Source organism: Grammomys surdaster, unplaced genomic scaffold, assembly GCF_004785775.1.
Source record: "Grammomys surdaster isolate TR1022 unplaced genomic scaffold, NIH_TR_1.0 207, whole genome shotgun sequence".
In the NCBI taxonomy this organism is placed as follows: Eukaryota; Metazoa; Chordata; class Mammalia; order Rodentia; family Muridae; genus Grammomys; species Grammomys surdaster.
The window spans coordinates 2,711,935-2,724,901 of record NW_021604652.1 but is presented as its reverse complement, the minus strand read 5'-3'; the positions used below and the strand labels follow the sequence as shown (position 1 = coordinate 2,724,901).

General features: G+C 38.3%; 2 protein-coding genes across 2 annotated transcripts in view; both read right to left on the bottom strand.

The window, feature by feature from the left end:
- LOC114624513 overlaps positions 1-12,967 on the bottom strand; it is a 111,568-nt gene that overhangs the window by 62,219 nt on the left and 36,382 nt on the right. The gene's annotated exons all lie outside the window — the stretch shown is intronic.
- Positions 46-2,547, bottom strand: Nap1l2 (nucleosome assembly protein 1 like 2). The gene has a single exon (XM_028771444.1). It carries the CDS (start codon positions 2,179-2,181, stop codon positions 799-801), a length of 1,383 nt encoding a protein of 460 aa, XP_028627277.1. The 5' UTR covers positions 2,182-2,547; the 3' UTR covers positions 46-798.

Below are 12,967 nucleotides of genomic sequence, written 5' to 3'. Positions count from 1 at the left end.
CTTTATAGTTGAAATTTTCATTTTTAAAACATATAACACCATGACATTTTTATTCATTTTATTTTTCAGTGAATGAACAGAATGTGAAATATTTTCAGAAATGGTGACGTGTCCATTTCGATTAATCATTCAGTATATTATGAAAGAGAAACGTACACTGTAATCACAGTTTACAGAATTACACAGGACAATATTTGCAACATTTGAAAATACTGTAACTCACACATCAATGATAAACAGTAACTTCAATACAACTGAGGTTTATTATTTATCACAGTCACATATAATCAGAAGCTTTGCACTAGCTGTTATCAATAATAAATATGATTTTGCCTGAAATTCTCAACCATATGCAGGCCTCTTAGGCATTCAAGTTTTAAATTCTACGGCATATTTACTGCAGAAATGAAGCAGGCACAATAAATTTAAGTCCATTGGCTAAAGCACTAAGATAAGGGAAAAATAGCAAAGCACTCTTAGGTAGGTTTCCAATATTTTCTTTGCAAACAAATAATCTCATTTAGCACTTCTACTAATATTCACAGCCACAGATTAATAGCTACATGGCACAAAGACTTAGAAGAATTATACTATACACTATATTAATGCCTTTAATCATTTATCACAGTATACATGTCTTGCAAACATCATATCACTACAATGCAAGATCAGATTAATTAGTATTTGAATTTTTAAACTGGCATGACAGGAAAAATGCAGAACACAAGCCAATATTAACTGCTTACGTCGTCAGTAACTGCATGTGCAGCAGTTAATTTCAGAAGCATCTACTCTGCTTTAACGATCAATATCTTCTACTAATGCCTCAAGATTTTTGCAACAGGCTTTAACCTCCTCAATTGCAGCCATCCAATCATCATAAATAATTTTGTCATAAATTTCATCATTAACTTCTCTAACTACACCCTCCTGCTGAGATTCAAGTGCATCTCCTGAGAAAAATAACACTGATCTCGGAATTATGTAAGTACGCAAATTATGACCAAGTAAGAAATCATCATTTTCATCCCCTCCATTTAAGCTGATCCCATGAGGAGAGAAGAAATTGAAGAAAGAGTCCTTGGGAAAATCTTCAGTCACGGTTCGGACAGTTCCCCAGATGCGATGTCTCTGTTTCTTCTTGATGGTTCTCAAAGTGACATTCTTCCCTTCGTTCCAATCTATGTCGCAGCCAGTGGCATACTCGATTGCAGTTCCCCTATAAGGGTGGGGATCGTAGCATGCAAGCTTTGACTTCAGCACATAAGTCTTTGTCAGCAGCTCATTTTTAAAATATTCATTGGGCTTGAAGTGAAATTCGAGGGTAAAGCTGAGAGGCTCACCAGGATCCGAAAGCTTCACTTTAATATCTGTCAGCAGCTTCAGAATGGGCTCATCATATTTCTTAATCATAGGAGTGAGTGCTTCAACATTTTTTAAAACAGTCAACCAAAAATCCGGAATCCCCTTAGGATCTTCTTCGTTTGCCTCTTCTCCTCCGGTAGCCCCAGTGCTGTCATCTTCCTCCTCCTCCTCCTCTTCATCTTCATCATCATAGTCATAATAACAGTCCTCATAGCCATCATCTTCATCCACATATTCATGCACCATGCCCTCTTCGTTGCCGTTGGTCTCTTCCTCCTCATCCATTTCCTCCTCAAAATAGTCCTCACAGTCCGATTTATACTCACATTCCTCTTCTGTGGGCTCATAGACTGCATTGATGATCTGTCGTCTTTTTTCTAGTAAGGGTTGATACATTTCAGCAAATTTCCTTTCAATGTCGTGAAATTCCTTTAGGAATTTGGATTCCAAATGGGCAGCTCTTGTTTGAAGCTTTTTAAGAGCTAACACTCGGTATTTAACTTTCACTGGGAGACTTTCAACAAAGTCGGTATCTAAAAGATAACCGATAAGTCCTTTTGGACGGTCTGAGTCCTCATCAGTACCTTCGCATTTCGCAGCATCTTCCCCAGACCCTGCAGCAGCTTCTTCGCCTTTTCCCTCTTCCCCTACTCCAGCAGCCACGGTTTCTTCACCATGTTGCCCGCCATCTGCAGGCTCAGTGGAGGCACCTTCACTGCAGTCCTGACTTCCCCCGGGCCCCTCCGCCATTACCTGGCTACCAAGTTCTTCTTGGTTGGATTCAGACAGTTCCTTGTGTTCAGCTGTCTCAGCCATTGTTTTCAAAAGATCGCCTGCACTTATTATGGTGGCTAAGCCCGCAGATCAGGAGACCCGACCTCCGCAGGAAGACTCACCAATATAGCAGATGCACGACGATCGACGATCGGGCGGAGATGGACCAAAAGGCAGCGGCGGCTGGACTGCAGGAGTGATGGCAGAGGGGATAAAAGGCGGTGCTGAAGCTGGGATAGCAGAATTGAATCCCGGCTGTCTGGGCGGAGACTCGAGGCCGCCTCTAGGCCCTGAAGGAACAGGCTAGAGACTGCAGAGAGCCGCAGTGGGCAGACCTCCGCAAGCAGCTGCTCCAGCCACTCAGGGGCAGGGGATGGAGGAACTGGTGCCGCAGTATGATTACGCAGTTGTCTCTCAGGCTTTTTTTTTTTTTAAGTGTATGCGGCATGCTGCGTCACCCCTTCCCTCCCAGGACTCTTCTCTATTCTCATTTGCCAGGCTGTAGTGATTGACAAACCCTGAGCCAGTAAATTAGTAGATGAATCAAATTTTCAACACCTCTTGCCTTACCAGGTTCTCTAAATATGGCTGATTCGTCCACGTATGGCTCATCTTCCACCCTATACCCTGTGGAATTTTGCAGAAATGCAGTATCATTTATTGTGTTTTCAAATGATACAATACGTTCATAATTTCAAAAGAGCTATATGGAAACAGTGACAAGGAATGACAAAATAGGCAAGACACCCAATTGTCTTTAGTCTATCCCTTTGGTTATAACCTCAGGCTCTGGGGAAGAGAGGAGGGTAGTGGAGGAGCCCACAAAGAGATCCTTTGAGGTTTAAAATTACCCAAAATAAGCATAGGTGGCCTTTGGATGATGTAACTGACAGTGGTTTAAATATTCTGTACCCTCATTTCTGTATTTTTCACAACCTGTATGATTTTAAACTGGAAAATTCTCATAATATTTCCTGATGAGAAAGAGATGACGAGATGACAGATAAGTAAAGTGTGTGTGTGTGTGTGTGTGTGTGTGTGTGTGTGTGTGTGTTGAAGCCTGTTATAAACGAGCCAGCTATGTGACTAGTGAGCATATGGGATAACACCCCAGTCCTAAACTCACTTTCCACTTTCCCTTTTGTGATGTAGTTTTCGCCTGTAACGGAAAATCAGAAGTTCAGGGGTAGCCTCCACATATAGTAGTTCTAAGTTAGCTTGAACTACATGAGACTTTGTCTTAAAAAAAACAAAACAAACAAAAGAAAAGCCATTAGGAATTTTACAAAGAAAAGCCAAATGTAAAATACTATTTTGGTTTTTAAAATTACAGAATGTGAAGTTTATTGGAATACAAATATCAGCACTAAAGCGATGGTTAAACGGATGATAGCATATTCATACAATAGAATACTATGCAGTAAATTTAAATTTCCTCTAGGTAGGGGGCAGTGATATCTCAGTGGGTGAAGGTGCTTGTTGCATAAATCTGGCAAACTGATTCCTAAACCCAGGCAAGTGTTAAAGGAGAAAACTTACTCTATACAGTTGCACCTCCATACATGTTCTTTAGAACTCACCTTGATGATACCCATCCAATAATAAAATTTTTAAAACTTGTTTTAAAATATGATCAGTATCATTAATTATGTAAGTATAAGACAAAATCATAACTGGATACAATTTCATATCTATTGAGATAGCCTAAAATACATAAAATAGCAAGCTGTGGTGAGAGTAAGGACAGTGGAAATCAGTATGGCAATACCTCATAACATTAAACATGATTATCATGTGATCAAGCAATTCCACTTCTGGATATTTATTGAAAAACTTGAAAGCAGTCTCAGATGTTTGCATACCCATGTCCAGAGCAGCATATGTACTTTAGCAAAAAGTTGGAAACAGAGTTGGAGAGATGGTTTAGCAGGTGAGAGCACTTGCTGCTCTTCTAGGGGCATCAGGTTTGGTTCTCAACATCCACATGGTGGATCACAACTGCCTGTAACTACAGTTCCAGGTCATCAGACTTTCTTTCTGACCTCTGCATACACCAGACATATATGTTACGTACATACAGGTAAAGACACATGTAAAAACTTTTTCAAAGTTGGAAATAGACCAAGTGTTCACTGGTAGATCGATAGAGAAAAAAATGTTGATAATTTCTATTGGTATGTTGCATATCTTTTAGTGCCCAATAAAATAGTGTTTTTGAAATGCCTTTAATTTTGATAAGATTTATTTTATCACTTTTGTGCCTACATGAGTATATATATCCAAGTATACATGCATTCATATATATATGGAGATCAGAGATAGACATCAGATGTCTTCTGTAATTACTCTCTACTTAGTTTTTGAGAAAAGGTCTCTCACTGAATCTAGTGCTCACTGATTCAGCTAGACTGGCTCCAAGGATCCTGCTGTCTCTTTCCCCCAAGGACTGCAGCAGCTGACTTTCATGTTGATGGCTGGAGATCTGAACATAGGTCCTCCTGTTTGAGCAGCAAACACTTTATTGCCGGCCTGCAGCATCTTCCCACCGCAATTTTATTATTTACTGTTTATTGTCATAAAGACTTCCTCTTGTGTTGTTCTTAAATATTTATACTTTTAGGTCTTCAATGTAGATCTATGTATCTCTCTTTGAGCTAATTTGTGTATTTTGTTTTAGGAGCCTTGGCTTAGGTACAAGAAAAACTTGTATTCGTTTCTTTTGCCCTTGATTGACCCAGAAATCTTCAAAATCATAGACCCATAGATGTAAGGAATTCTAGACTTTCTGTTCATCATTCTGCCCATGCCATTACCATATTGTCATGCTGTCTTGATTATCACATCTTGAATTAACTTTTACTGTAAATGACAAGTCCATCATCATTTCCTTTTAAAGATAACTTTGGCTATTATAATACTTTTGCAATTCTATACATAGTTTATATAGAACCAAGTTCCTTGGTTTCTGAGATCGGGTTACACTATATATCCCAGGCTGACCAGGACAACCTCAAATTTGCAGCATTTGCCTCTGCTCCCTGAGTGCTGAGATTACAAGCATGCATCAACATATCTAACTCACCTTATATATTTATGTTCAGCTTGTCAATTTATGATGGGGGAAGACTAAAAATTGTAATGAGGTTACATTGGATTAATAGATCAATTTATAGAGAATTAGCATTTTAACAATATCAAGTTTTACATGAACGAAAGTAAATTATCTCAGTCTATTTTTAATTCCTCTAAAGCACAATGTCCTGAAGGTTCATTTTATCCTGTGACTATTAGGAGTGTTTTCTTCTATTTCAAAGCTTAAAAACATTCCATTGTGGACTAGAGAGATGGCTCAGTGGTTAAGAGCACTGTCTGCTCTTCCAGAGGTCCTGAGTTCAATTCCCAGCAACCACATGGTAGCTCACAACCATTTGTAATGGGAACCGGTGCCCTCTTCTGGTGTATCTGATGACGGCTACAGTGTGCTCATAGGCATATGATAAAATTATTAATTTAAAAAACACATTCCATTGTATGTACATATCTAGAGTTAACATTTGTCTCTTGAAAAGGACTTAGGTTGCTCCAACTCTATTGTAAACAACATTGCATGTGAATGGGAGAGCAATCTTTTTTTTTTCCGATCCTGTTTTCTTTCCCTTTGAGGTACTGATTGGCTTGGTAAATGGGTAGTTTTTAATAAAGTCTTCATGTAAATTTCTAATCTCCCTGCTCTACATCTCTGTGCACTTTGGGCTTGTGTAAGGTTTCATTTCACAAACGAGCAACATTGAAATACTTTACAAAAAGGAGCATAGTTGATATTGAAGAGTGAAGAACTTAGTAAGAGTATTAGGGGCAACAGAAGCTAGCATTAAAAGTACATGAATGGCTGCAATAAGACCCAAAATGCCAGGGAAATAAGAATGGCAGAAGCCTCAAAATTCATATTACAAGAAAGAATATGTTTCTATGGAGTGAGCCTTGGGCAGAATAGGGATACAGGTTCGTGCAAGGGGGCCTTACTTACTTCATGCCTGTTAGGAGCCGCGTTCGCCATTGCAACATGGTGCCGGTTTCCTGCTTCCTGGTTCTTCTTGAGAGCCTTGCTTGAATGTGCGCTTGCGCAAGGCGCGAAAACCAGTATGCTAATTTGGCAATATCATAAGAGCCAATGAGTGTGTGGCACGTCTCCTAGGGCTCTATATAAGCCACAGGTTTTTCGGGCTTGGGGTCCCTCGCCTCACTGCCATCTAAAAGAGCTGTACAATAAATTGCTGTCAGAAGAATCCTGAGTGTGGCATTCTCCTTATCGGCAAGGCTGCACGCCGCACATGCCCATCTCTGTTTATGCACTATTTCATTCTACCTTCAAAACTAGTCCTAGAAGTTGGACTTTATTCATCCACTTAAATGAGAACCAAGCAGCGAATAACTTAGTGACATCAAACTCCCTTCCTGTGCAATCCACTCTGTGTCTAACAGCCCCTGTGTACCCAGCACAATATTGCTTATAGAAAGCAGGCCAAGAATAAAAGATCCTGTCTCTGGGTTTCTGCTTGAGATCCTGCCCTGGCTTTCTTGATGACAGACTCTAAACTTGCAAGAAGTAATAAATACTCTCCTCCCCAAGTTGGCTTTGAAAATGGAAACCATTAAAGAAAACTACAACCACAAACCATACTGAGATCAATGGATCAAGGGGAGACCAGATACAACAGATACATTTTCAATACAACAAGCTAACAGAGAACATCTCAGAAGAGGGGGAAGAAATATTGAAGAGTTAGAGAACCAAGAACTGTGCTTTGAGATTGTCTCTTAGAAATGGCTGCATAAACAGGAACTTGTAGTAGTAACAGTAGCAGTAACAACAGCAATAGATATGCTACCTCAAAAGGGGGAAAATCTCATGGAGTTCCACCCCTAGACAAAGAATGACAGGCAACTAATGACTATTGAGAGGGAGAACTAGTCTCTCCCAGATGTGAGCCCAGAAATTACAAAGTAGTCATCCCTGAAACCATATATATACAAACAACAGCAAAGGACTTGGCAGGTTGTGTGTATATATCTGTACATGCAATAAAGACTGTTTTCCATATGCTCTCGTGCTTTTTTTTTTAACATTTCATACTGCATGTTTAAATATTTTACGAGAAAGCTTTTTCCTTCAAGCAGTCAGGCTGAGTAAAGCATACATTCTTCACCTATGATCTTGTCATCAGCTCACCAGATACATATACTGTGTGATATGAAGGGTAAACACATTTGACCAAGAAACAACTGAAGCTTGAATCACTGTGTAAACTACTGAGGAACATTTCAGTCATTGCTTTTTTTAACTATTTTTCTGTGGCTATTTTTCCTCCATATTGGAATTCTCATAATGGACATTTTTGTCCATTTCATGGTACCCTATAGAACTCTTTGATACTTCTGGGTTATCCCAATATATCCATCTTTGAGTTCACTGATTTTTTTCTTCCAACTCAAATAGTTAAGATCATCTAGTGAAACTTCCAAATTTGTAATTTCCTTTTTTACTTCAAAATTATATATGCATACATACTAAATTAGATAATACTTGTATTATTTTCATTAAATTACACATAGCATAAAAGTTTGAGCATATTTTGTACATTATTTAAAATATTTGTTTCCGGCTATCTGAATTCTTGTTTAGGCTGTGAGGCTAAGCACTGCAAGGGAATATAAATAAAAGATAAAAATATCTATCTGGGTTCCCTGAGGGACAAGCCTGACTGCATAGGGGTTGATGTCTAAAGTATCCCCTCTCCAGGAAAAAGACATCGGGACAGGCATGGGCCTCACGCCTCACTGGACAACGACAGGGGGACCGGAGCCATTACAAGGTCCCCTTCAAATACTGGAGGTCAGGCCTCTATCCCCGCCTTCGAAAGTTTAGAATTGCCACAGTCCTTCTATACTTAGAGAAGGGAGGAGATGTCAGGGGCAGCTCTGCTTACACACTGAAGGCCTAAAATCAGCAATAGGCCTAAAATCAGCAATAGGCCTGTCATACATGTGTACTAACACCAAGTCTTGGGTCTCAGTGGAGAAACATTGAAACAGATGGCTATAAGCTATTGTAAACAGGCTGTTTTTGTGGAAATTTACAAGCCTGAGTAGTCATAGATCTTGTAAATAGGTAGCCTTGGCAGACAATACCAACTTAGATAAGGACAAGCGAGTCATAGGCAGAGTCATAGTGACTTGTCCCCTGAACCTTCACCCAGCAGATACCCTGTTCTGAAAGATATCTGTATTCCCCCTGAACACCCACACTCCAGTGTCATTCCCTTCCCCACATCCTGCCTTTCTGTGTTTATAACCCCTGTGTGAATGAATTACGATTTGAGAAAAAATTATTTATTTAAAAAAAGAGTCTCTGTAAGATAAATCAGTAAAAAAAAGAAATATTTGTTTACTATATCCAATATCTAGATTCCATCAAGAATGCGTTTCTCTATCTGAATATCTTAACATGTGACATAATACTATGTTTTACTGTACTTCTTAATTTTGCATTACAATTTAAAAATATTAGAATAGATATTATAATAGTTACCACAATACCTTATCTAGCACATTGTTTCTTGTCACAGTTTTATTTAGTCTTGTTATTATTGTTGCTTTTCTTGTTTCTCGCCTATTTAGTAATTTTCTCAAATTCATTCTGTGGATTCTGTCAGCTAATTTAGTTCATAGTTTAATTATGAACTTTTGGGATTCATTCCTATTTCAGTGTAATTTATTGGCCAAAATTTATCAAAATACAAATTCTTTGGTCTATGCCTTCTACCTTTTAACAAACGAATCTACTTGTGAATATGTGCCTTCAAATTTCAGACACCTATCATGTTATCCCACACTTTCTTTTTTTAAACTTTTTACTTATTTATTTAATAAATTTATTTATTTAAATTATATGAGTACACTGTAGCTATCTTCAGACATACCAGAAGAGGGCATCAGATCCCATTACAGATGGTTATGAGTCACCATGTGGTTGCTGGGAATTGAACTCAGGATCTCTGGAAGAGCAGTTGGTGGTCTTAATGTCTGAGCCATCTGTCCAGCCCCATCCCATGCATTCATTTCCTTGCAATACCATGCCTCAAGATCAGTTAAGGTGAGTGACTAAAAGCTACTTCTTTCCCAGTTCTTTCATGCCCGTGTATTCACTCTTCTATATGTACAGGTTTCTAAATCCCTCTGCATCATATCATTTCTTATAGTTGTTTGTCTTTCATTGAATTTAATTGAAATTTATGTCCAAGAAATTATTTTCATTAGTTCATGTTACATTATTTGCTATCTAAAATGGAACTAATAGATTACCTTTGGGGGGGGCTTTTTAAATATACAATTAAACTTGGGTGAGATCTAACAGTGACTACTGATCAAATAAAGGACATGTCTTTATTTCATTTATATGAGTACACTGTAGCTGTCTTCAGACACACCAGAAGAGGACATCAGATCCAATTACAGATGGTTATGAGCCACCATGTGGTTGCTGGGAATTGAACTCAAGAACTCTGGAAGAGCAGTCAGTGCTCTTAACCGCTGAGCCATCTCTCTAGCCCAAGAATAGTCTCTTAAGAAAAGTTTCCAATCACAGGGAAGGCTGTATGTGGCACATAATTTGCATGCTGCAAAAATATTTTTCTGTAGAGGTATATAAACATACAACAATAGGCAGTTGTGATGAAGGATCTAAAGTAAACTCACCCTATGTACTATACCTGGGAGGGGAACAAAACACATTCCAAGAACAGTTCTATATTTTGAAGAAACTGAGGTCACAAGGCTCTTGTCTTGGTTCTTGGAGTTTTCTCACAAGCACTCAGAATTCTCTTCACAGGAATCCATTCCTCAACCATGTACTGACCAAATTGCCTTATAGACAAGACTATGGGTGGCATACATTTAATCAAAGACTGATATGGGAGGGCCCAGCTCATTGTGTATAGTGCAAACCCTAAAGAGGTGGCCCTAGGTTTTATAAAACAGCAAACTGAGCAAAGAAGTAAGCAGCACTCTTCCATGGCCTCTGCTTTAGTTTCCATCTCCATGTTCCTGACCTGTTTGATCCTACCTTGGCTTCTGTCAATGATGGACTGTGATCAGGACATGTAAGCTAAACAAAACCTTTCGCTCACATCGCTTTCGGTCATGGCTTTATAACCATGTAATAGAGAGCAAACTGGGAGACTCCCCATACAAGGAAACAAAGTATTTAGTCACACTTCATTGAAAATATAAGTGAAACAATACATATGAGAGTCACACATTATGCAATCCAAACATTTTGAAACATTTATAGTAGGAAAATTCATGGAGATAGTAAATAGATTGGTGCTTGCAAGCAGTCCACAAAGAAGGAAACTAGGATGATCATTAACAGGTACACACTTTCTTTTGAAGTTAATGAAAATGTCCCAGAATTAGACTGCAGTAATATTGCAAAGCATAATGAATTCATTAAAGGTGAGTTATAAACCTTAAGGTGAATTTTATTATGTAATTCATATTTCAGTTAAAATTGAAACTGAATTACTGATATGTATTATAAAATGGATTATGCTAAGTTAAAGAAGCTAGTACATTTATAGGCTCACAAAGGAGATTGATGAAGTTGGAGTGGGGGCAGGAATAGAGAATGACAGCAAGTGGTTGGAGGCTTTCTTTTGTAATAATGAAATATTTTGGTATTGATCGTACTCTTTATTGTACAACTCTTAAAATCATTTTGTGGTATATACATTGAGCTCAATAAATTATTTAAAATTAAGTAAGGCAACATGAGATTATATTGGACCATGTAGTCATTAGTAAGATCTTGACAACTACTAAAATTGAGATAGGAAAGTTATTAGTGACCTTTGTATAGACTAGTAATATTATTCAATACACTTTAATAGGATTTATTTTGCACTGAGACTTCCATGTTAATAAAAGGATTGTGGAAGCACTAGTGCAGAAATATAAAATGAAAAAGTTCCTAAATAACCCAACTAAGAGATGATGTTGACCAAGGTGTTAAAATGGAGATGTGAGGGGACTGGAAAGATGGCTCAGTGGTTAAGAGCACTGTTTCAACTTCCAGAGGTCCTGAGTTCAATTCCTAGCAACCACATGGTGACTCACAACCATCTGTAATGGGATGTGATACCCTCTTCTGTAGTGTCTGAAGACAGCTACAGTGTACTCATATATGTAAAATAAACAAATCTTTTAAAAAAAAAGAAAGACTCTTAACCCTTAGAATATACATTGTTTGATGCTCTGAATAAAGTTGCATGAGACTTTACTCTGCCTTACTTATAGGTTCCATTCTTGAAAGTCCACAACTTCAAGAGCAGTTAACAAATCTTACGGAAGAATTTTCTCAATTTGAGGTTTCCTCTTCCCTCTTTACCTTGTTTCAAGTTGAAAAAAAACTAGCCAGCACAATGGAAAAGTAGGAAAAAATTCTTGACATATTTTAAATCAGAAGAAATGCTACAACAATTTGCAGCATAGCCATACTATTTTATAATCACATTATCAGTATATAAAGTTTTCCTTTTCTTTCCTTCCCAACCAATTTTAGTTTTCTTCCATTTTGTTTATTGTGGCTATCCTAGCAAATAAGAAAAGGCATCAATTTTTGTTTTTTTTTGTTTTTTTTCATACAATTTTTTTTATTGGATGTTTGATTTACATTTCATATGTTGTCCCCTTACCCCATCCCCCACCCACCCAGGAACCCCCTATCCCCTCACCCCTCCTCCTGCCTCTCTGCGGATGTACCCCTACCTACCCCCCCCACTCCCACCTCCCCCCCTCCAATTCTCACCCCCTGGGGCGTCCAGCCTTCATGAGGCCAAGGCATCAATTTTTGTTTTGACTTTCATCTCTTGTTGACTCTATTAGGTTTCTTATATTTTCTGTTGAGAAATTTATGTTCGAATCCTTTACTCTGTTTTAAAATTTGCTAACTTATGAAGAATCTGAATACAATTTTCTACAAACAAAATATATAGAATTATAAAGTTTCTATACGGATTATAAAAAATAGACCCTGATAACATAACATGTGGTATGCAATAAATATTGTTTCCCTTTCTGTGACCTGGCTTTTCATTTTCTATATAATAAATATAATAAAATTTATTATTTGAAAATTTCATATATGTATTTAGTACATTCTGATTACTGTCACTCCTACAATATCTTATCTTCCACCCACCCCTTTTATCTTCCTTCCCCCTACAAATACCTTTCCCTCATTCAGGCCTTTGGTTTTTGATTTGTGACCCACTGAGATTTACAAAGGCCATCTGGTTCATAGTTGCTAGGCTTCCATGCTCCCAGGACAGTGGCTGAATATAACCCTGTTTTCCTGGTGTAAGGATCTTGGCAGCCTGCTGCTGTCAAGAAGACAGACATCTCACCCTGGAAAGTTTCCATTCAACTCCATGAGCTCTGTGAAACCAGCTGTTGCATAGTGAGGGTCTGTTCCTCTATGATGCTGTCCCTCAGCAATCAGCCTCCTAGCAAACTCTCCATGGTCATCATAGGAGAGGGGATGTCCAACACATACAAGAAAAGGACCTTGAGAATCCTATGGCCAAAGTCAGCAGTCTTATTAATCCAAAGGGCAACCCAGCCTTCAATTTCCTGCAATTCACAGGGAGGCAGAAACAGCTCTAAGGTGGACTGACAGGCCCTTTCAGCAACCATCTCAGAAGCTCTTGCATCCTGTGGTGATTCTGTGCTACAGGTATAAAACAATGCATCTTATATGGAAAAACAAAAT